The sequence below is a fragment of the Chelon labrosus genome (genome assembly GCF_963514085.1).
Source record: "Chelon labrosus genome assembly, chromosome: 12".
Taxonomy (NCBI): domain Eukaryota; kingdom Metazoa; phylum Chordata; class Actinopteri; order Mugiliformes; family Mugilidae; genus Chelon; species Chelon labrosus.
In genome coordinates, this window is record NC_140345.1 from 2,137,683 (window position 1) to 2,162,798 (window position 25,116).

The 25,116-nt window shown below is 41.1% G+C and overlaps 1 protein-coding gene across 1 annotated transcript in view; it reads left to right on the forward strand.

Annotated features, from left to right (window-relative positions):
* Window positions 1-5,064: 5,064 nt before the first annotated feature.
* LOC311496464 (semaphorin-7A) overlaps window positions 5,065-25,116 on the forward strand; it is a gene marked incomplete at its 3' end in the record, with an annotated part of 39,078 nt that continues 19,026 nt past the window's right edge. The window contains exons 1-5 of the mRNA XM_084556338.1: window positions 5,065-5,195; window positions 11,161-11,300; window positions 13,096-13,158; window positions 23,329-23,424; window positions 23,746-23,848. Of these exons, the coding sequence (XP_084412464.1) occupies window positions 5,117-5,195; window positions 11,161-11,300; window positions 13,096-13,158; window positions 23,329-23,424; window positions 23,746-23,848 (481 nt within the window). The 5' untranslated portion in view covers window positions 5,065-5,116. The remainder of the gene's footprint in view (window positions 5,196-11,160; window positions 11,301-13,095; window positions 13,159-23,328; window positions 23,425-23,745; window positions 23,849-25,116) is intronic.

Genomic DNA, 25,116 nt, shown 5'->3' on the forward strand with positions numbered 1-25,116 from the left:
GCATTTTTGTCAGTTAGCATGAGATAAATGCATTGTCATTAAGCTGAGCAATATTATCAGTGTTTAAAAACAAAATAATACAGTACATTTTGTGATGCTATAAGGTCCGTTACAGCACAGGTCCGTTTGAGCTCCGTTTTAGGTCCGTTTTACGACAGCGCCCAAAGTGCCAAGTGAACGTTGGGTCTGGCTTGACTGTCGTCTTACAGATACGGCCCACATCCGTACTACGGACTTCAGCCAGAAGCGCCAAAAAATAATAAAATAAATCATCAAACCAAGCTGTCAACGCAGATTTATCTGACCAGCTATGCACACGTAAGTTTTTATGTGTTTATTCTATGTGTTTATTATGTACATCTATTTGTATGTGTTTATTCTAATTTACTATTACTTAAACGTGCAAGTGAAATGCTGTTTGCTTTGTAGATAGCAGTTACAGGCTGTTATTTGCGCACCACGAGTCTGTGTTAGCCGTTTGATGTTAAAGCCGCATCTATAGCGCTACTGCGCTACACAAATAGGCTAGCATGAGTGTTGCACAGAATAGACCCAATTATAGGATAACCGAATCAACTTTTTAATATCATGACATATATTTGCGCTAATGTGCTGAATTTTAAAAGGTGGTCTTAGCTAGGATGACCAGACGTCCCCGGTTTCAGGGGACAGTCCCCGTTTTTGGTTGCCTCCGGGAAAATACAGAAAAAACTACCTATGTCCCTGTTTTTTGAAGATAAAACTTGTATGTATTTCAATCAGATTGACAGTCAAACTAAAAATGTCCCCGTTTTTTCCAAAATTTTGGGATTATGTCCCCGGTTTTGGTCTCGGACATCTGGTCGGCGGACAGGATCGAGGAGGGCGTCAGCAGCAGGAGCAACAGCAACAGCTGCCACAGCACCCACCGAGTGATTTTGTTTAAGTGCATGTTTTTTTTTTGTTTTTTTTTCACGTTGTGTTAATAGCCTGTGCGGTTTTTTTTTTATCCATTAATTCTGTGTTTGTTGTTCTCTGTGTTCTGTGTTAATTGTTGACTTTGTTCATGACTTTGTTGTTCGTTTTTTATAATTAAATCTATGAATTCATGGTCATTAACTCTGTGTTTGTTAACTTTGTTCACGTTGTTTTAGTAGGCTATGCGTTTTAATCATTAAAACGATTTATTTCAGCTATAGCCTTTACGCATTGCTCCAACTGAAACCTGCCGAAAATAAGGCAAAAGGACAATCCAGTGGTGATTTAAGCGGAATCGTAACACATCCGGCACAGCTCCGGTAGGCGGAATCGTTTCACGCACCCGTTACGCATCTGTAACGGGATAATCAGGCGGTGCTGGATCGGCGCTGGCACATATCCGCAACAACCCCTAAAAACAGACCAGAAACGGCTTCGGCCCAATGTGCGTTTGGACTCAGGAACGAGTCCGCGAGGCGGATGCGGGCCAGACCCGGCTCTATCGTTTTGCGGTTGCGGCCCTGTTCCGTTACAGCGTCCAGTGGCTATCTGGGGCTGCAGTCATTGAGATGTCAAAGTGGAGTGAGAGGTGAGAGACGACTTCTGTGACAAATAGCCAGTTTACACTCGCTCAGCAGGTTGCGCTAAACTTTTTCGTTGTCTGTCATTTTGACTGACAGGGTCATACAAATCCCGTCATAATCTATTTCCCCCGTCACTTTAAATTTTTTTTTAAATGATAATAATACAATAGCATTTAATTTTCATTAAAATTTCATTAACTTTAAGTACTTTTTCAGTATTGACAGTATTGACTTTAAATGGTAGGAAAAAAAAAGTTTGGGCTGCCGACACGTCTTGTCCGTACTCGGACCAGGACTGCTTGCGCTAACAGCTCTTAGATGGTACCGTAGGGTTGAAGTGCTTCGGTGGTATGCAAACTCTTTTATTTTGCACAATTTGCACACAAACTCATCAGTCCTAGCAACGCTTTCATCCGATTCCTCCATTTTGGTAGCCGTAAGCCACATAGACATATGTTCGATATTCGTCTATGGTTAGCCGAGCACTGCCGTGTGCATCAGTATAACCAGGAAATCGTGCACTGATAAAAGTTCCGCGATGTTTGGAATGCAAAGTGCGATTAGAGACAAAAGCCAATTAATAATGTCACTCGCCACCAAGTGGTGAGGGGTGTGAATTGCAATCTGTCAAAATGACAGATGGCCTTCAGATTTTTCCGTCACAGTTTAAAAAAACGGTCAGTCACGGAAAATACTCGGTTAAGCGACCCCTGCTCAGCAGTTTTTGTTTGAAGCATGTCCACAGGGTATTGCATACACACACACATACTCCACACATCATTTACATATGATTGGTCAATAATACTCATACAACAAATGGAGACCAGAACACTTAAAGGGGAACTCCGGCGCAAAATGAACCTGGGGTTAATAACACATGTGTACCGAGTTCGACCGTTCTCTGGTATTTGTTTTCATGTATTTGTTTTGTTAGTCAAATGTGACCAGTTTTCTTGCAAACCGCTATTTAGCGTATAACGCTAGCCTTCGGGGCACACCTACACATAAAAAGAAATCGCTATTTCTGTACCACTAACAAGGCTCACAATATCACCACACTTACACGGTAGCATAACTAGGGTCTCTACATGTAAACCGAAGCACTGAGAACTTTGCAAGTATACAGGCAGTTTATTAAAAAAGGAACGCAGTACCGTTCGCGTCGGGCTCGCATATTCAGGCGGGCGCCATCTTGGGGAAACTGAACAGTCTGTTGCCGGAAGAAAGCACTGAGAGCATGACTATCAACTGATTTTCAGGATGTCTCAATCTGGAACAACATTTTGGACTGAGACATTTCTTTGCTGTTCTTAAAGCCTTTCAGGGTTTTTGTCTCTCCTGCTCAACAAAATTGTCTGTTTTATAATTTCATTATCACTGTATTATTTAAAGTTACGCTGCAGTCCTTCTTCCCTTTGATTTTGAGATAATCTTACCCACTTGCACGTAATACTGCAAATATAAAATTATTCCAGACTTATCCTGCAGTCTACTGTCTTATGCTGGTTTTAACCTGAAAGTAAAACCACTAATTAAACAGACTGATTGCATTTAACAAGCACACCCCAATTTGCCTCAATTATCTTTAAGTGTTTTGTAACCGGATCTCAGTCTGTAATGATCATCTCGTAATGCATTTAGCCCGACTCACTTCAGATGAGAGAAGTTAATTACACAGAAGACAGCTGCCTTCCTTTGGCTGTATGCACAAGCATGTAGACATGCACAGTATCTGCTTACCATTTTTAATTTTTACCAATTTTATATTAGCTGTTATTATTAAGATTTTCCAGTTGTGTTAGTTTCATCTAAAGCCTCATACCAAATTTCCTCTGTATCTGCTTTAATTACAGTGCAAGTACTTAAAACATGCTTTTTGAAGTTACTCTGGGGGCAAAATCATTATGTTATAGTGATAAAACAATGACTGAAAACCCTGTTATTGCTGCCATCTAGTGGTGGTTCAACACGACACAATGCCCTGAACAATATATAAAGGAGCCCACAGTGAAGTAATTTGTTCATTCATTAATTCATTCATCTTCTGTAACCGCTTGTTCCTGTGAAGGGTCACGGGCTCTGCTAAAGCCTAGCTGTCATCGGGCGAGAGGCGGGGTACACCCTGGACAGGTCGCCAGTCTATCGCAGGGCTAACACAGAGAGACAGACAACCATGAAGTAATTTGTGTAACAGACATACAGAGGTTTCATCACAACTGAAATAATCAGCTGTCTGCTGCTTCCAGGGTAGGCAGGGAAGACAGGAGGTAATTGATAACTGAGGGTAAAACACTAATTAGTCATTTAAACCCCTAAGTGGTGCTACCATTCACCCAAATAACAAGTGATCAAAATCGCCTTTCAAATCCGTTATACTTTCTATGTTTGATGTTAAATGTGGATTAAATGAGGAGAAACAACTAAATCCCGACTCTTAGATTAGCACTTCTCTCACTGAACTCAAAGGATGTGATTCAACACTGAGAGACAATTAAGGCTTTTGACAGAAATCAAAAAGGGGAGAAATTGCCCTCCAGTGGATGGGATTTTACAGGCTTGTTTCTTCCAAGGATCCACCTGTGTGTGTCACATAGCGCTTTCTGAATGGATAAAAGACAGGGATGCCTCCCCTTGCTTTTTCAGTGCACTCTCGTGCTGAGTTTTCTCCTCAAAGAGCTCAGCGAAATGCCTCACAGAAGCCCAGATGATGCTTTTGGATGGTGCCTGCAGAGAGCCATTTTGTGAAAATGGAAGCATCTGTTTGGTTGCTTCCACTGACAGGCATTCACCATTTAGAGTGGTTGGGGTTTTCAAATTTGAGTCAATTAACTTCACAAATGCAAGCGCAGCACAGTCAAACTGCTGATTCATTCCTATTCAGGCACTCTAGCACTATTGACACATATTGATTGGACATTACAGTGGAAGCAGTGGCTGAGGCAGTACCATTATTGCCTACTGGTGTCAGGGCTTGGGTGCAAACACACAATGACCATGAGGAAACTGGCCTATATGCTCATAAATCATTTCAGAATGTCGTGTGAAATGGTTAATGCTGCTCATGAATGAGGTCATGTATGTTGTATGTGCTGTCATGTTTGGTTTAAATTCAACTGCATTAGAATAAAAGTGTCAGACTTTTAAAATGTGGAGTTAGATGTAAAACAAAATAGATAAAAAATATCAGTGAGATTCATCTTTATCAGCAACAGGTATGACGTGTTTCCTAAAGCCACACACGCCTGTAATTGCAAACCAACAGGAATGTGTTTATAGTCATTATTTCCAATCCCACTTTTCATCCAGACGGTCCAGCTGTAAGGATACACTCCCCCCCTTTTTTTCCTTTTGTTTCCGAGGTGGAGCCTGATACCCCGACTTTACTAAACTGAACTGACCGAAGCAGACCGACGAGAAGGACTGGGACCAGCAGTCGTTGGCACAGCTCTGGGACGCGGCAGATCGGGGAGGAAGCACAGAGGCTGCAAGGAAGAAGAGGGATTTCGTGGGGACCGCTTCGTAGGGTTTAACAATTTTACAGGAATCCGTTTGCACTCGACAGATCCTCAAGAAAGATGAATTCTTTCATCCTGCTGTCGCTTTTGGTCACGATGATCGCCGGAAAGTCACCTCGGCTGAAATTTGTTATGCACGGTAGGAAGCTGCTGTTCTCAGAATATTCACTCAGCTACTAATTTATATCACACAGGATGTTTTAGTAATCCGTGTTTCATGTATGATGTGTGGCGGAAGATGAATGGATGGATGAATGGTTGGAGGGACGGACGGATGAGTGAACGAATGAGTTCTGCCATGGGGGGTGATGTACCCAGTTATTTTCCAGTTCTCACCATATCCTTGTTATTGTCTTGCCATTTGAAAAAGCTGCAGAAATAGTACACATAAAAGCCTTGGAGATGAGGCTACCTCTGAAATTCATCTATTAAAACACCGCCCTCCCCCCTCTGACCGAGTAGTAATTTACGCGCTCCACCATTCAGGCCCCATAAACATGTTCCGAGGCTCTAATAGGATAAACATCTGGAGGAGAATGAATTCTGCTGTTTAATCCCAATGTAAACAAATGACAATGAATAGGAATCAATCTTTCTCAAATCCGCGACTTTTGCAGGTGTCTGCCACGGCATCTAATTACAGTGAGTTGGATCTCATTTGTGCAACTTGATGCTTTTCTGTGGTTGTTCTTGACAGCTCGTTGGTTCACTTCTATCTCAGTGCACTACTAAGTTGAAGGTCTGCTCGTCTCTGGGTCACACAGGCTCTAATTAGTAACCGTCTCTCCACACCTCAGCATCATTTCAGGCGCACAGAGTGGAAGAAAACCAGAAGCCTCTCGTCTGTCAAGACGCCCAAATCACATAGTGAGCCTGTACCCTTCAAACACCCGCCCCTGCCATCGCGAAAAAAAAAAAAAAAAAAAAGCATCATTACTGTGAATTATGACTCTTTGGAGGTTGACACATCCACTGTAGCTGCCGCGTCCTTGCCGAGCTGCAATGCGGGACACGGACACGGCAGCTGCTTTACACTGCAGCAGAGGAGTCAGTAAAAGGGAGCTTTAATGTACCAGCCACCACATACATGTACATGCACACAGAAAGGCAGAGGGGGGAGCAGGAGAGGAGAGCAATGAATGGAAAATTCCAAGCCGACTCCTAGTTATTTATTCCACTCACGCGTTTTTACACCTCACACAGCCCTCTAATGTATTCAGCAATCAATAGAGATGGGGGACTGTGTGTCAAGTTATCTGGATCTGGATCGCTCCCCTCCCCGCGGATGAGCACAGCGCAAAACGGGCAAGATGACGGGCCCGGACGTGCACGTCATATCAATCAAACTCGTTGTTATGCAATTCCAGGGTTAGTGATGGATGCTTGTCCAGGACAAAGAGAAACGCACACAAGGGAGAACAGGTAGAAATCTGTCTAATCCACCCAGAGTCACAGTTCATTGCTGCTTCAGCACCTCGGACAGCTCCGAGGTTGTCGGCTCCTCATTTGGCAGCGTTTACAAAAATGAGGGCATCTGGCAGATTCTGATACCTTCAAGGAATTGTTTGAAAGCTACAACCTGGTTTTAGGTTAAAAGTGGGTTACTTTACACGAGCAGTGATTGCCCAAAACACTGTGGGAACTAAGGAATACATTACACTGCATCCATTTTGGGCATGTACTTTAGTCTATTACAATAAGTGCATTGAGCCGTAGGAAAAACAAGATGTCATCAGAAACTGTAAGTGCCTCCATCCCAACCAGCAACAAGGGGAGCGCAGGTAATAAATTCTGCCCCCATAAATATTTCAGTCTCAGGGTGTTTACCTTCATTAATATAAATGGGGAAGGCATTTTCGTTACACACATCTCAATGTAATGCAGTGCAACAGGACACAAACCACAGCTTCCAAAAAGGCCATTAAGGCGAATCAATCAGTAAAACTCGAATAATGATCACCGAGCCCTCCATGAAGGTAGAATTTGGAGGTTGCATTAGTTCAAGTGTGCGTTTTGTGGACATAAAAGGGACAATAAAGCAAATAATACAGAGAGTTATCAATCCTACATAATGGCCTGATATGGAGCTGTGCAACTCACCACGATGCTTGGTACACAATTCCACAGCCTTAAAATGCCAAAATAACACATCCAACTGATGCAGGCAAAGATCATTATTCATTGAGGGTTTTGTTTCTGTCCACCTGATGATTTTTAGTTAAATTTCCCGCTGGTTTTTAGCCATGTTTTGCTCATCGACTCCTGAGAACTGTAAGTGCCTCTTGAAAATGCTCCATTATCCATGTCGCTCACGTTTCTCTTTGTGCTTTTTGGTGCTGTTCAGGTAGCGTTAAACTGTCTTATCAGGGCTTTTTGTCAGAGACCGGCTTCCTGCTGCTAATGGAAATTTTTGGCAGAACCAGCACAGTAAAAATGCAGGACCATGAAAACCAGAAGAACTTACTAAAATATAAGCTAAAATGCTTCACAGAGCTGTATGATAATTCTTTGTTGGTGTTCACATTACACGATGCCAATTGAGACTTTATGTTAAATATTAATTAGTGCAGCTTAAAGTCCTGCAAACACAGTAATATGGTTTGATATTTACTCACATTTGAGAGTGTAAAATTGTTTTGCTCAAGAGTAAAACCAGGGTTTCTCCTCATTCTGACTTGATTTCTGATTTGGATTTGTTAGTGAACAAAGCAAAACAACTTTACCTTACTGTCTTTTGTGTACACACCATCTTTTGAATGTGCCAGTCCGAGAGTCAGAGCAACACGGAAAGTCAGATACAGGCAAAGCAGGAAAAACAGAGCTGGAGAAATATATGGAGACATACTTAAAGAAAGCTACCAAGAGCTAACAACTAAAAAAGGAACAGCAGCTCGTCTCAAATCTAACCTGACATCTGCAGCTGTATCCTAAATATCAGAACATTTTACTGAAGTTCAGCCATCATTTGTGTTGACCTTCTCCCTCAGTTGGAGGCCTAAGCACGTCAATACATAATGCTATTGAACCAAAGGCCTCATAGATTTTCTTGTCATGTTCATAATGGAGGACCTTGAGGTCAGTCTCAGGGACGGAAAGAGTTCATGCAGTCAAAAAAAAAAAAAAAACTTCAAAAGCTTCCAGAGCCTTTGACTTTCTTCTTCTTTCAACACTCAGAATGCATTTCGAAGTCCGAGCTATTCCCAAAAATTGCATCGGTGCTTTACTCCTCTTAAATTTGTACAATCCTTGGTGCCATCAGGCCTATGTTTTGTGATTTGCTAATTATAAAATGTTTTAACTTCCAGGATTACATGCTCCTCAGAGGGTAAAGAAAATCACCAAGCGTAGATTTTAATGAAGCCACTTTCTAAGAACAAGCCAAAAAAAAGGCTGTTTTTCTCACTTCCTGAAAAGCTGACCTTTTAAAAATGAAGGATTTTCACCCAGCAGCATAACTTTTGTCCAAGGGTAGAACAAAGGAAAATGATGCCCTCACAGATACATATTGTTGGAAGTACAAATGAGAACACTGAGATTACACCCGGACCGAAGACTAAATGGCTGTACATCCTGTTCCTCATGTGTGGGATTTCTCATTCTAGGAATTCAAGATGCTTTGTGTAGTTTCTTTGAAAACAAAACATTACAGTCAGTTGTTGCGTTTAGATGGACACACGTATTTCTCTAATAACCACCATAACAGTCCAGTCAGAATATACTGCCTTATGTAACCACCTTAACCTGAACAGAGTGGCCCTAATGGAAGGACTGTTCAATCAGATTAAGAAAAATGCACACTTGATACCATTTTCTCTCAAGGTGAAATAAATGCATTCTTTATGTTCATACTGGCCCCTTGTGATTTAAACTTCATGGCGAGGTTCCAGGGGGGACAGAAACATTTAGGTAGCACAGACAAGTGTTTGAAAAGATGAATGAAGCCTTAATTTATGTAGGCACTTTATTGTCATTGTACAGGTACAACAAAACTGAGGTGACCTGAGGTCCCCCTTAGGTGCCGTAGAAGTATTGGAATAAAAAATAAATAAAAAGTGAAGAAATGTAATAAAACTAGAGTAAAAAAAATATGTACAAAACTATAAACACTAACATGACATGACAACCCCATTCACACATAATAAGAAGTCAAAACTGCATAGTTATATATCACACATAGACAAACACAAACATTGTTTAGTATGGATTCTTCATGCTTAAAAAAATATATATATATATTTATATCTACTGTATGAGGGAGAACCACGGCCATGTTGATCTTCTCTGAGCTTGATGTAACTCTAGCTGCCAGAACATCATCCTTTTCTCTGTTGTTGAAGCCAGGCTAACTCAACAGAGAAACACTTGGGAAGCTGTTATTGTATCCATTATAACTGCCAAAAGCTAATATTCATGCAAATCCGTTGAAGAGCTTTGATAGCTACCTAATGCAGATCGTGAAATTGATATGTATACACTCGTATCTATGCCACAGCCACATTGGACTTCCTTGAGTATCTCTCACTTCCTTGTGAAGTGCAAGCTTCATTAATTAGATCCCCTCCAATGAGAGAGGCCAGTGTTTCCATAGAAACTTGTTGGTTGGCTAGCAACCTGCATCACCACCGCTTACCACTACTTCATCCTGGTTTATCCTAGTTTAGCTGTCAAACTAAATGTCTTTTTTATTCCAAGGGATGAGAAAAAATCTAATTTCTGAGAAGCCTTAACAGGTGGAGCTAGAGTTTTCTGAATGTCTCTGGACAAAATAAATTAAGAAATACACTTCAAGAGCGCAGACCAAATGAAATAAAAAGACTAATATGTCTATTAATAGGTCTATGGCCTATAAATCCTTCTTTTATATACAATTCTTTTACTTAACCTTCTCTATCTGCATCGTTTTAACAGTAGTTGCGATCTTAATCTCATCTCTAAATACAGGCACAGTTGCAGTGTAGGTAAGTGTGAGTCTGATTGGATGTGTGATTCAGAGATGCCCAAATGTGCTTTTGAGCCTTCTGGAGGTGTCCAGAGTGTAATTCATGTGTGATGGGATTTGCCCACATGATTACTTCAGTGATATTTATGCTCCCACCAAATGCCCTTTTCTTCTAACACCCAAACCACATTCTGTAAAGACTTTGTGTTGAATGTAAAGGGCATTAATGTCAGTTCACGTGTCTATGTAAATAACACCAATTAATCACACCAGACCCCTCCAGCTGCCTCCTATAGTGATGGGATCAAATGTAGATTAAATACCACAGGTTTGGCTCTTTGCCATGATGGCTTCTGGTCTTTGATTCAACCTGCCCGAGGAGGTTAGGCCAGGCACATCAAACACTTCATCCAGATACTTTTCTGTCATGCATTGAGTTTTTGTTACTGTGTTTGACCTCGGGCGGCACAGTGGCGTGGTGGTTAGCAATGATGCCTCACCGGGTTGGAATCCATGCCGACTGGGCCTCTCTGTGTGGAGTTTGCATGTTCTCCCTGTGTCTGCGTGGGTTCTCTCCAGGTACTCCAGCTTCCTCCCACCATCCAAAGACATGCTGGTTAGGTTAATTGGTGATTCTAAATTGACCGTAGGTGTACATGTGAGTGTGAATGTGATAGACTGGCGATCTCTCACGCGATGACAGCTGGGATAGGTTCCAGCACCCCCGTGACTCTTCACATGACAAGCGGTTACAGAAGATGAATGAATGAATGAATGTTTGACCTCATTACATTATGTATCTTTTTAATCAGTTTTTCCTTTTCTGACATATTTCCTTTGGAGCTAACAATGACCTGTAAAAATTGTTGTTCTTCTTAGTTTTTTACAGTTGTATTAACATTTGAAGTAAACCATTAGTAGGAGCAGCAGCAGAAAGTATTGCTATGTTATTAAAACCCAAAATGAATTATGTAGTTGCTTTCCCTTTTGTTTTTAGAATAAATTTAATGGAGCTCACTTAACTGAAAATATTGAAACGTTAGTACCACAGGGTATATTTTAATTACACACATAAAAAAAACATACATTTTAACAATAAAAACAATAATTGCACTCCAAGAGAGCTCTTGTCTGCCAGCTGATAGTTTGCATTTCTGACCCTCAGAGCCCTCCAGGTTCCACTTCAACAAGCCTGAGAACTACATCAGCATGTTCCATCAGGAAGGGAGCAACACACTCTACGTGGGCGGCCAGGCAATGATCTACGTGTTGACGTTCACAGACAGAGGGGTCCGCGACCTGCAGGTACACTTTACTTTGAAGTGCTTTTGTGGAATTGCATGAATTAATGGGATGTTTTGCGAGATTTAATCTATTAGGAGGACGGCACAGTGGCGATGTGGTTAGCACTGATGCCTCACAGCGAGAAGGTCCCGGGTTCGAATCCATGGGCCGACTGGGCCTTTCTGTGTGGAGTTTGCATGTTCTCCCTGTGTCTGCGTGGGTTCTCTCTGGGTACTCCGGCTTCCTCCTGCTGTCCAAAGACATGCTCATTAGGTTAATTGGTGATTCTAAATTGGCCATAGGTGTACATGTGAGTGTGAATGGTTGTCTGTCTCTCTGTGTTAGCCCTGCGATAGACTGGAGACCTGTTCAGGATGTACCCCGCCTCTTGCCCGATGACAGCTGGGATAGGCTCCAGCAGACTCCACGACCCTTAACAGGAATAAGCGGTTACAGAAGATGAATGAATGAATGAATCTATTAGGACTGATTAATCATTATCTTTATGATAGGAACCAGTGTAGAGAATAGTTTTAAATCACCAACAACTACTTAGAAATTAGGCACAGGTTGAGGGATATCAGTCTTTTTGCCAGGTTTTGTGATTTTCCACACAGTTTTGACCTGAGCAGAGACCTAAAACTCCTAAAGTTTGTAACTTGTAAAGTACGGTATTTGCTGGAAAATGTCTATAGCTGTTTAAAAAGGTAACATGGGATCACAAAGACAAAATTCTTTTGAAAATATATGAAAAAAATGTGTCTTAAATCTGTAACTGATTGCCAAGGGCATTGGGTTGAAAACAAAAATAGCTGCCATCCCGCTGTGAGGACGACATAGTGAGCCAGAGAGAGCAAAGAGCCATCTGATGGTCAGCCTGCTGCTGACCCAGTGCAGCAGCTGAGATCTAGCAAAGACAGAGGAAGTTAGGTCATGCATACATTAATGATGCTACATCTATCTCTGTGTGCGGAGAAAACATAATTCACTGAGGTAATAATGTCATGACTGGCATGAGATCACATTGTGTGTGGGTTATAGTGTCAGCACTGACTAGCCGAACAAATTGAAGCGACTGCAAAGCTGGTGTTTCAGCCAAATCTGAATTTTTTTTTAGAATGATTATTGGCTTGGTGTTCCTCGACGTAGGAATAACGGCTTGTGGAAAAACACTGAAGGTTAATATGTTTGGCATAAAGTTTTATTATGTTGTGTGACGGTGTGTTTTTCTTACTTACACATTTAAGCGACACCTTGTCAGGTTGAGGTATGTGCAGTGCAGTTTTGTTTAGTGGAGTGTAGCCGTAGAAAAATAACAAATTTCTTAAATGCACCAAGAGCAAACATCAGCTCTTGGCGTCAGCCGCACAGAATGGAAAGTGACAGTTCTTTTTCACATTTGCAGAGTGGGACATTTATTATTAAAGGGTCAGAAAACTCACATATCTACTTTGCAATGGAGAATCAAGACTCAAGGGTGCAGGAGTTTTCTCAAAAGGATTAATTCATTCTGCCTCTTCGTACGACTCTTTCTGCTCCCTCACCTTCATGTAGTGAGAATTCATGACGATTCTTTTAGGGTTTGTTACTGTAATTCTGGGAAATGTGGAGGCAATTCAAGGAAAAGAAGTAAATCTTGACTGATAAAATAACTCTTCTCTCTCCGAAACAAGGATTACTGTTGTATAACAAGCTGGCTTTTTTTTTTTCAGAGAGGATTGTGTTTTAAAAGCTGCAGCAGGGTCACTGTTTTCATGCTGGAACAGAGCAGCTGTGAAACTACTTGGCACAAACTAAACGGTCCTTCCTCCTACAGATCCCAGCGGCATCCGATCAGACTGCAATTGAGACCTGCAAGGCAAAGGCCGCACCAACTGAGGTAGAGACTCATCCTCACTGTCAGCACCTCCATGACCTCTGCAAAGCTCTCACATCTGTGCATATCATCTACATCTTCCTGTTTCTCATCATCATCATCATTATCTACAGTGAGTTTTGTTCTGCAAAACTCAGGTTTAATTAACCTATTCACCTATGTTAATCAACTGATGGAGCAAATAATTCAAATAGAAACGACAAATGCACACCGTAGCGTATACAGCCATAGAAAATGGTCATGAAGGTAACTTCATCCTGAAACAACACTGCAGTTCAGCAAGGAGTTTGTCATAATTTAATGTGATTCCACAGAGAGACTGGGAGAATGGCTGGTTTTATTACAGGATCCAACCTAAGAATGAAGTATGGTAGAGCTTCAGGCAAGTGTTTAAATGCTTAGTGGTTGAGAAAAATATCTTGAACACAAATGTTATAATTATTGGCTTACATTTAGTATTGGTTACTAAAGCGTAAGTTATAGGCAAACTGTATGACTTAGAAGAGGCCAGCATGGTACTGGGATTTGTAACTCTTCTTAGCCTCCTAGGTAGTAGCTTATTGTAATCCGGAAGAGGTCTTTGTGGTGTAGCCTGGTGTAGCCATTTGGATTTCATCATGGGGCATGTTTCAACAGATACAGAGAAAAAAAAAATGCAATCGTACAATCAGAGATATTTCGCTGCATTTCACAACACTAAAGGGGAAGTAATACACCAAGTGGCTAATCAAACACCCAGTCCAGGTGGCCACATGCAGACTGCATTTACAATCTTGTCTATCCTTTGAGACCTTAAAATAGCACTGGGGATAGTGAGATATAGTGTAAAACCAGAGTGTGTCTTCATGAGCGTTAACGTAACGAACAATGGTCGCCATTGTCGGTGGGAAGAACCATGTTTACCAAAAGGAATGCAACACATTTGCATGATCTGCTACTTCATGATCTGCCGCCTATAAGGTTTCCACAATTTTCCCAACACACTGGATTCTCTGACTAAACTATCTGTATTCAATTTGCACTGTGGGTAATGTTGGCGTGCCAGAGTTCAGACCTTTGAATATTTCCACTCCACTGATTCGACTCATATTGTGACATGAAACAGCAGCATCTTTTTTGAGAAAGCAATCATCCAATCCCGGCATGGGCAGACCTAACACCATTGTCAAGCTGTTGTCAGGCAACAACTTGGAAAACCAGTTGACAATTTTGTCTGGCAAAATGCTTTGGCTTCAGTTTTTGATAAGGATGAAGTATGCGTGAAATTAAAAAAAAGATATGTCTGGTTCTTTTGTGGCAGTTTTCATCCCCCTTTTTTACAAACCTGAAAGTCACTCTTTAACACTTGACGCACCAGTGAATCCATGTGTCACCATAGGTTAATTGGCTACTCTTTATTGCCCAAATGTGTAAATGTTACATCCATTCATTAACCAGTGCGAATGAAAACCACTGTGTTAATATTTGGTGCCAAACTGAAGACAACTTGGGTTTTCATACAGTCGGACCATCACTATTTTATGACTGAAACATGTCAGACAGATAAAATTGTACTTGTTTTGAATGTGATGGACCATATTTGAATTGCAGAATGTGATTTTGAATGTAAACACTTAAAAAAGAATAGAAGAAGAAGACGGAATGGAACGTTGGAAGACTGAAGTTCAAAGGTCACATGACTAAGGTCAAAGGTCATATGACAAAGATCACAGACAAAGATCAAAGACAAAGATCAAAGGTAAAATTCTGAAATCCTAAAATCTTTAAATAGGAGCTCAGCTTTTCAGAAGAACACATTATTTCGATATTTCAGAAGGAGACACACACCACTGAGACGAAGCGAACACGCGGATCACTGATACAGATATCTGTTCAGAGACACACTGCAATTCAAAACATTTGATTACTTTCCAATTTCATTACATTGATTCCACTTTGTAAGAAATGGCAGGTTACAACCCAAAGTGCCCAACCAGGAGGAAGCTTAAAGAGGAGAGAAGGAAGCCGATTAACTGTGAAGAACGCAGAATGCTTCTTGAAGAAATTAGAAGACTGAATGTTCTGGTGGATGAGCAGGGGCTCAAACTAAACCAGCAGTCCAACGAACTGAATGAAGCAAGGTTGGAGGTGCGTAGACAGAAATCCCTGAAAGAAATGTACATCAACAGGGAGAAAGAAACCAAGAAGGAGCTAGAGAGAGTGCAGAAATACGCCGATGCAGAGACGCTCAGCACTGCAAAAATTGAAGCTCAAGTCCACAATACCACCAGGCATAAGAAGAAGAAAGACCTGCACAAAGACTATAAGGAGCTGCAGGTGGCCCATATAGTCAACAAGGAAAGGTTTTCACATGAGCTTCAGGTGGAGAAGGAGAAAAACAAGGCTCTCCAAGAAGATATGGAGAAGTTGATGGCTTTAAACCAGGAGCTCAGCACCAAATATCATAATGATGTTATCACAGTGATGCAGGAAGCTGAAAGCCTTAAGCAAGAACTTGAAAAGACAAACAAGTCCCATACAGAGAAGGTGGCTCAAGATATGGAGCTCATCAACAACCTGAGAGCTCAACGAGATGCCCTCAGTGAAAAAATGGCTGAAGAGATCACCGCTCTTCAAAAGTATTTCTCTGAGAAGGAGATCTGTTTTCGAGAGGAACTACAGGAGACTGAATTGGAGCTCAAAAAGCAGGTCTCCATCAACATTAAGCTCTCCACCGAGATCAAGGAGAGAAACGACTATGGGCCTCCCCGAAGGAAAATAGCCAGACGTCAAGAACCATGCAAGAAGGAGGCATATATCCCCAATGCCTTCCATGATCCCACACCCACAGAGAGGGCTCAAGTCCCCGAAGAACCACGACCAGATACAATGAATAAGACATCATTCTGGAGTCAGCGGGCACCCGTCCCTTGTGCTTTCCCTGATCCCACACCCATAGAGAGGGCTCAAGTCTCCGAAGAACCACGACCAGAGACAGTGAATAAGACATCATTCTGGAGTCAGGAGGCACCCATCCCTCATGCTTTCCCTGATCCCACACCCATAGAATGGGATCCAGTCCCTGAAGAACCACGATCAGAGACAATGAATCAGACATCAGTGTACAGTCAGGAGGCACCCATCCCTCATGCTTTCCCTGATCCCACACCCATGGAGGTGGCTGAGGAAAACCACCAAACTGAGATGTCATTCTGCAGGCAAGAAATGTCCACCCTTACCCTCCTTGATCCCATGGAGGTTAATGATGTCTTGGAGGAGAAGAAGCAATCAGTCTGGAAAAGAACCCGCCACTTCCTGGGTTTGAGGAAACCAGCTAAGTGGAAGAACAACTCCACATTCAACAGTGACATCTGATAAGAAGTCTATTGACTTAAAGGGGAACTACATTTTTTTTTTTTTCAACCTGGGCCTTATCTGGTATAAAATACGATCGTTTACACACCCATATAACTTTTGTGTAATGTGTAGTCAGTCGGGAAATAATTAGATCAGCGTATATCCATATAGTGGGAGTGACTGGGGCACCGAAACGCATTCTCTAAATAACCATTATCTGCCACGAAACTCGTTCATTTCACCAGTATTGATTGTTATCGTACATTAGTGCTATTCCCTGTTGAATCCGGAGTTACCTGTTATCATCATCCGGGGTCAGTAGGTCAATCTACCGACCCCGGATGATGAGCTCTTCTGACCTGGATGATGTCATCTCTGATCGGCGCAAGCACATGCAGGAGCCGGCTTGTTTACCTGTAATTTGCTACTGCTATGGTTTGTCCACAACCTCAGAAAAATATTCAGCCATGTTCCAAAAAACTAGCAGTAGCAAATTACAGGGAAACAAGCCGGGTGCGCGCGCCGCTCAGAGATGACATCATCCAGGTCAGAAGACTTCATCCGGGGTCTGTAGATTTTTGCAACATGGCTGAATATTATTCAGATTCTGAGGTTGTGGACAACGACTGTTTATGATGGACGTCCTTACCGTGACCAAGAGTATACGGATGAGGAGCTTGTTGACAGGAGTATGTGGAGGCAGAGAGAGGAACATTTGGCCTAAGAACAACAAACTGCTGCACGTCCGCGAATAGACAACAGGTAACTCCGGACTCAACGGGGAATATTACTATTGTACGATAACTAGTTATTGGTGAAATGAACAAGTTTCGCGGCAGATAATGCGTTATCTAGAGGCTGCGTTTTGGTGCCCCACTCACTCACACAGTATGGATATGCGCTGAGCTGATTATCTCCCGAACGACAGCAAATTACACAAAAGTTATATGGTTACAATCGTATTTTATGCCAGAAAGAAGGTCCAGGTTGTAAAAAACAGTAGTTCCCCTTTTAACCTGTCTTCATCGGTGGGTTTTCCCCGGGTGCTCCGGTTTGCTCCCACAAATCTTGAAGACAGGTTAAAACAACAAAAAATAAATAAAAAATAAAAATCAGACCAATGAAAATGTATGTAGTTACTTGACCACTATTAGATTATAATAGAATGGACTTTATTGCCATTTGTAAAGGTACGAGTCAGTCTTTTTTTTTTTAACAAAAAGGTAAACATTTTAAATAGCAAAAAATGTTGCATCCATTAATATATCGGCGTGAATTAAAACAACTGTGTTAATAGATATAAAGTTAAATTCAAAGTTATGGGCAGTGCTGTGCATGAGCACGATCAGTGAGAGATTGAACAAGAATTGCTCGAAGCTGCTCATTTAAAAAAAAAAGTTAATAACGATAATTAATTACAAAAAACGCGTTTAAAAAACTTAACACATGTAACCACAGTTTGCATTCCAAACAACGCAGAACTTTTGTCAGTGCACAATTTCCTGGTACAGGAGGGAATATTTTTCACCGGACGTTTTGACCGGTAATTACTGGATAACGGGAACACAGATAATAATAATATGTTGGTACCAAATACGTACATACACATAAAAAAGATGAACTACTTCAACCAACCAATTTCCCTTCAATCATTCAAAATGAAACCAAAATCTCCAAAAATAAGGTTATTTATCCCTATTTATCTCATTTGGATTTAATCCAACCTATTTGAGTTTAGATATAATTTTATACCTAGGTTTCTTACATTGGTTGTTTAGTTCCTGGTATGTCCTTTGAGTTTACTCAGTTTAAGTTCTTATTCTATCTCCATTAGGCCTATTTATGAGTTTAGTTCTATTTTTATACTTTCTCTTTACTTTGCTTAACCTGCTCTATTTAAGCTTTTACTCACTTTACACAACTTTACATTCATGTAATTCCAATTGGCACACAATAAGGAAAAAGTAAATAATTAAAAAAAAAACACAGTTCACTAAAGTACCAAAAAATTACAACTCAAATCTCAGATCTTACAGATCAATGTATATAACCAATAATCCACATTTCCGCAGTCTGGTGCCTTACCAGTCCTTTATCAGTCCAGTTGCAGAATAGTGATCCTCCAAATCTCTCCCTATGGGTGGCTTGCCATCTTCTTTCTGCAGTGGCAGGTGTTTTCACACACCAGCAATCCCAACTAAAAACCTGGGGCCTCATGTACGAAGGTTGCGTACGTACCAAAACGTTCCGTACGTACTCGCTCACGGAAAAGTTCAGTTGTATCAAGAGTGAAAAGTCCGCAAACTTTGTACGTGCCTACCATTTTGCTCTTGCGCTAATTATTCTCCTTCCCTTCAGCGAGCAGCGCTGTAGTTACCTGGTTGGCTGTTACCGTTGCACTTGCTAAAGGAGCAGTACACACAAAAATAATGATAATTTGAACAGTTTTGTGACATTCTGTTATCTTAAGAGGCGCAGGATACAGGGCAGGTCAAAATAAAATTCAATTTTGGTAAGAGAATGAAATACAGTATATTTGCATTTAGTTTATTTATGTATTTAAAGACCACATTTACCATTTTACAGTTTTGATACAGTTCTGTTAATCACAGATTACGCAGATTATTAACTTGAAGATTCACACTTGCCAGTTATGTACCTCATATCATTAGTAGGGTAATTAAACTAAGAGTTCATATTATATAGAAACTAATTCTTAAACATTGGTCCATACGGTTCAATAAGATTCCATATCACCAATTTAGAATCACCAATTAACCTAATGAGCATGTCTTTGGACGGTGGGAGGAAGCTGGAGTACTCGGAGAGAACCCACGCAGACACAGGGAGAACATGCAAACTCCACACAGAAAGGCCCAGTCGGTCCATGGATTCGAAACCCGGACCTTCTCGCTGTGAGGCATCAGGGCTAACAGGGCCGGAGTGGGACTCATTTTCAGCCCTGGAGTTTCATGCCTCAGACCAGCCCACTTTAGATCACGACCTATATTAAAATAATGTAATTATAACTTTACATGTTAAGGCTACAATAGCGCACTGTTCTCTAAAGCCTTGTAATTCTGTGTATGTTTTCTAAAATAATTCCAATTCAGTGGAAGTAATGGTTGCTTCACAATGTGGATTTATTTCAACATGAGTGCTCTGCCTCTGACACTAAATCATAAAAATGGTCATAAATCTCAACACAAATCTCCCCTTTTTCAAGTCAAAAATTCAAGTCATTTTCATTACTGTAGTGCTGAATCATCTATCATCATCAATTATCTCAGGGCATTTATCATACAGAGCAGGTCTACACCATACTCTTCATTATATTAATTCTAATAATATTCACTTAATGAGCAATCCTACCTGCACACTCTGGACCTGTGGGCTCATGTCTGGTGCTTGGAGATGCATCTTGCATCTGAGGGGCTACAAGACAAAGTTTGTGGCCAGTTATGTGGCCAGTTATGTGGCGTCGCATCATACTATTATTTAAATTATATAACGTTAGGTTAGACAGGCTATATGTTACAACGCCACGCAATTCATTGACTTGATAGGCTAATTAATTAACTTGAACAGTGCAGGTAAAGTTGCATTTTGTTCAACATCTTGTCTTACCCGTTTCATCATCTTCATTGGTCGTTTCAGACCACGAGCACGTTTTATTGAAAAAGCTGCCGATTTTTGCACATTTGGCTGCATCTGTCTCCAGTGCTTTTCTCTTTTTAATTCTTGCTTTTTCTGCGCCACCTTTGCTATTTTTATTTTCCATTTTGCAAACACCCTTGCACTTCTGGGGCTGGAGCCAGGCTCCAGACACCACTGACAGTGTGTGGGGTGTGCACGGACGTGTTACGTCAGGCTGCGTCTGAGACGGCCCAGCGACAGCGGTAACAGCATACACGTGATACCCGAACTCCGGCCCAAAATAAATAAATAAATAAAAATAATAATTGAACACCGGCCCTCACAGCCCGAAAGTCAGACCGGCCCACCGGGAATTGTCCCGGTCCTCCCAATTAGCCACTCCGGGCCTGAGTGCTAACCACCTCCCCACAGTGCCGCCCAACATTCCATATTATTAAATGTAGTAGTTGTTATGTAGTTGATGAGTGTGAGGAGAAAGCAAGATGTTTGCCAGAATGAATGTCTTAAATTTAATGCCATGGGATTAAAAACAAGGAAGTCTGGGGAAAACTGCAAAACTTCAGCTAATAATGCTCCCAGTGAACAACTTAAATCTTAAAATACAGCACCTAGAACTCTTTAGGGAAAGATTTCGAGTCTGTAAAAGCAGTAGTTAAGTGTCTGTATGATCACTGACACAGGCTGTGCTCATTCTTTCTGATTATACTGGTCGTGAAGATTTTTGACCAACACGTTCACATGGAAGTTCGTTCATGTGCACAGTGTTCATGGTGTAATGACTTTTAGTGTAGTAATTAGTGAAAATAAACGTAAATAAAAGTAAAATGGAGGAAACATCTTTTCTGGGCATCCAATGAAACTCCCATTTTTATGTCAATCAAGACACCTATCACCAGAATCTCGAAGACTTCTAAATACAAATTGTATGTGAAACCTGTGGAAGAGTTTGCGACCACAGGCTTAAGGAAAGGTTTAGCCAGCTACTGGACTGCAAGGTTGAAGTTGTGCTGTGGTTTGAAATATGTTGGTTTGCTAAAGGGCAATTGGTTCTGTGGTTCATGAACAGAACTGATGTGAGAAAGAGAGCCTTATAACATATACTGAAAAGTCCTGTAGTGATAACCTTCACAGTGAGCTTTCAGTTTGGATGGGCCTTGATTTCTACCATTTCTGTACTGCTACCGATGTCTATATGTTGAACCTACCACAACTGTGTCTCAAAAAAGCATTAGTAAAGAGATGTGACATGAACGAAAGCAGTGTCTTTCCTGCACAAACAGCTAGAGCTTCCAGATAGTCTGGCAGTGACAGATGGTGGGAAATGAAAATGTCCTGAGTGATTCAGCAAAATCAATGGTCCTGTGAAGGGGAATGAAAGACAGGACATTGTTCAGTAATATACAGACACAGCCTGCAGGGGTAAGCATTACCCGTGAAGTGAGGTGGAGATTAGAGGTTAACAGTGGGTAGCACTTTTAGTGTTACGGACATACTGAGTGGTTTTTAGTCAGCCCACTTCAGGATGAGCTCATCTGGAGTTTACATAGTCTCCAAAGCTGAGAATAACAAGCAACTACACTCATGATGAAATCAGTCCATCTGGAACGTAAGAAGAAAGTCATTCTTATCTTAACCCTACATTCTAAATGACTCAATCAGTTCTCCCTAAGGGCCAGTCAGGTTGTGATCAGCTACAGAGAATGTTTCTGGAAGGACTACATCATTGATGCTGACAGATTTGTTTATTAAATCCTGAGGAGTACAGCTCAGGCCATACAAACAGTTGTCTAATGTAAGGAGTTTTGCCAATTCCCTTATGACTCGTAATCATGGCTCAGGTTTGGGGATTGCAAATTGTGAAGTGAAGCCTCTTAAATGAGATTATAGGAGCCCGCAGCTTTTATTTTCATTATATTCATTTTTTTTTTATTTGTTTGAGTTGTCTCCAGTCTGACAACTTTATTAAAATCCAACATCAAATTGCAAATGCCTTTACAATCTGTGTGCCTGGCAGCAAGGTTAAGGTTAGGATAAAACAACTAAAAAGAGAAAGATTGTGGTTAGAATTAATTAAAATAAATGTTGTTGTAAGTCTTTGCATTGGACGCAAATGCAATTTACTGGATTACCACTGAAAGCTGGATTTAGAAACAAATTGTGAGGTGAATACAAGGCAGGCCTTGAATGAATGAAGAATGGCCCCGATTGGAGAATCTTGAAAAACAATGCTGCCACATAAAATACAAAACTTACCAGCTTCTGCTCACAAAACAACACAAACGTATCTGTTATTTTGCCAGATAAGTTATGGCAGTCTTGACAAATAAGCCTAATAACCCTCCCAATTTAAACTCCCTCACTCTAACTCCAGTCCCACGTGTTAGCGAGGACGATCTAAAATCGCCGCCGAAACACAAACTACTTCTCCCAAGAACAGAAACTTACATACACACTTGCACAATTCTCAGCCCACCCACACGCCTACCAATCCTCCTACATATCCACCCACACTCACACGAGCTCTGGCCCTGGTTTTAGGATTTGGTAACACACTTCCACTGTCTTCAGAGAACCATCTGGATTTGTGATTTGACACTTTACGACACATTTCTACACATTTCTGTTAAAGACAGCCAACCTGATTCGATGTGAGCAAAGCAGAAAATAAAGATAACTTGTGCTCAGTATACATTTTATTCTCCATCCAGTAACGTCTTGAGGATAGCAGTCCATTTTCTGCATAATGAATAAGTGATGCATACTGAGTACTGTGGTGCTTTACTGCAGGTCTAATCCTCCTGTGTGTTGTCTGCCAACGATGCTCAGAGCATGGACGGGATCCAGTTTTTTCTTAAATGTCTTTCTCTGAGCAGTCCGCTTTTTCTCCCGTAATCTTTTTTCTGTGTAGTGCTCTTGCTTTTTTTTCTCTGTCTCTGTTCCACCTTTCTCTTTTCCTCAGTTTGTTTTTTGTCAGTCCCTTGGTTGGCTTCTTTTTGTCTTTCTCCCTCTGTGCTGTCTCATCCTCTCTAATCACTTTTCACATGCACTCCTGTTCCCCCCACCCCGTCTCTTTTAATCTTTAATCCCTCTTCCAATCTGTGTATTTGTGCATAATTTTCTGCTTTTGTCCCTGTTTTTTCGGGGGTTTTTTTTCACCTTACTCTTCCTTTTGTCCAACAGCTGGAGTGTGATAATTTCATCACCGTCATTCAGAAAGTTAATGACACATTCATAGTATGTGGGACAAATGCTGGAAGCCCCAGGTGCTGGATGCTGGTAAGAATTTCTTCAGATGAGTACCTTTAAGTATGTAGGTCTTACATTTTGCTGTTGTGAGTGATTCACTTAAGAGCCTGAATAAAGATGGGATGCAATTAGCATTTATTTATTTGCTCTGTTATTTCTGAGTCTGTGAGTTATTTATTGCCACAGAGGACATTTATGCTTATCATTGAAAATCTTCTCAAGTGGGTTAAATTGATATGCTCTGTGTGATAGCAGTAAGTGCTGAGCATAACACACATTGTTGGGAAGAATAAGGTTTAAATGCTTCAGACTTCCACCCGGCTCCAATGTCTAACTCCCTTCTCCGTGCAGGTAAATGACACGGTGCTGACTGATGTCCAGGGTGGGCAGATAGCCTCAGCCTCTGACATCTCACCGCCCTACCCTTCCCACGGGTCCATCAGCTTGCCTGCAGGTAATAAGTCTACGTGCTGAAGTGTATGTTTAGCTGGGAGAGAAAGGAACTAAGCCTTACAAATACACCTTCACTGGAATTCATTATCAAAGAAACTACTACGAGACACCCTTGACCAAGAGGATTTATTGTTAACAGTGAACTTGATGAACTTAAGCTGCAGGCAGCATACAGGTGCTTTTAGTGGGGTTAATTGGCACCTGTGTGGGTTACAGTGAAGGACTGTGTCGTTCAAAGCCTGTTTTCATTGGATCATATGAACTGAAGAAAGTGTAGAACTAAAAGGATTTGCTTCCACTCAGTCACACCAGAAAGTGAAAATAACATTCCCTCTGTAATATGAGTGTGCAGTGCTGAAAGATAGCCATTACCCATGACACAACAGCACAGTAATCAGCATGTATTGCTACCTCAGTGAACAAAAGCAATGCACTGTGAAGGTTACACACCTGTATCCGCTAAAAAAATGACAGCAAGACAGCAGATCTGTTCACAGTTCATAGTGGTCACATTTCAGGAAGTTGTGTTTCAGATCTTGTTGTTTTGCTCCAGTTTAACTTGTAAATAGCTCTTTCCGGTATATGTGTGACAATGAAGAGCAAAGGAAAGGCAACAAGGGAGCCATGACATAAGATTAATTTGATGCATGTTAGTCATAAAAATAGCTGTATTTTATCAAACGTACGGTTTTATGAAAGATGAACAAAACATTGGTAACATTTGCAAAGTTTTGGTAAAAGTTATGATGTTTCTGTGTATAAGAGTACGTCGACATTCCTGAAAATCATGTCACACAGTTTTGGTTGACATTCAGCCTCTTAGTACACTCTTGGTTGAGTTGTCTTGACTACGGGGAGTGAATGCTAATTTTCCCACTCTTGAAACGAGATGTCTTTCAGGAGCAATGTAACAACTCTAAAAGGATTGTACGGGTCGATGGATGGGTTAAGCAAGAAATTGTTTTTCTGACTGAAGTCTCACTTGGAGTCGTTCAATTTTGTAAGAAGAGTCTCAACATTTCATAAGTCTTACCTCAGTTTTTGAAAGTGGTTGCTCTGTGACGCATCTTATTTTGGAACAAAGCTACCTTAAGCTCTTTATATTAACTTTGCTCATTTGAGTCAGGAGCAGCGGAGCGGCACTTGTGAGTCCTGGGCTCCCAGGGGTGATCTGTCTCTTATTACCACCTTCTATTCAAGTCATGCAAAGCCTCACGTGTTTAACAATGTTCTTGTTTATATATATAAGAGTATGGCATTACCCACAGC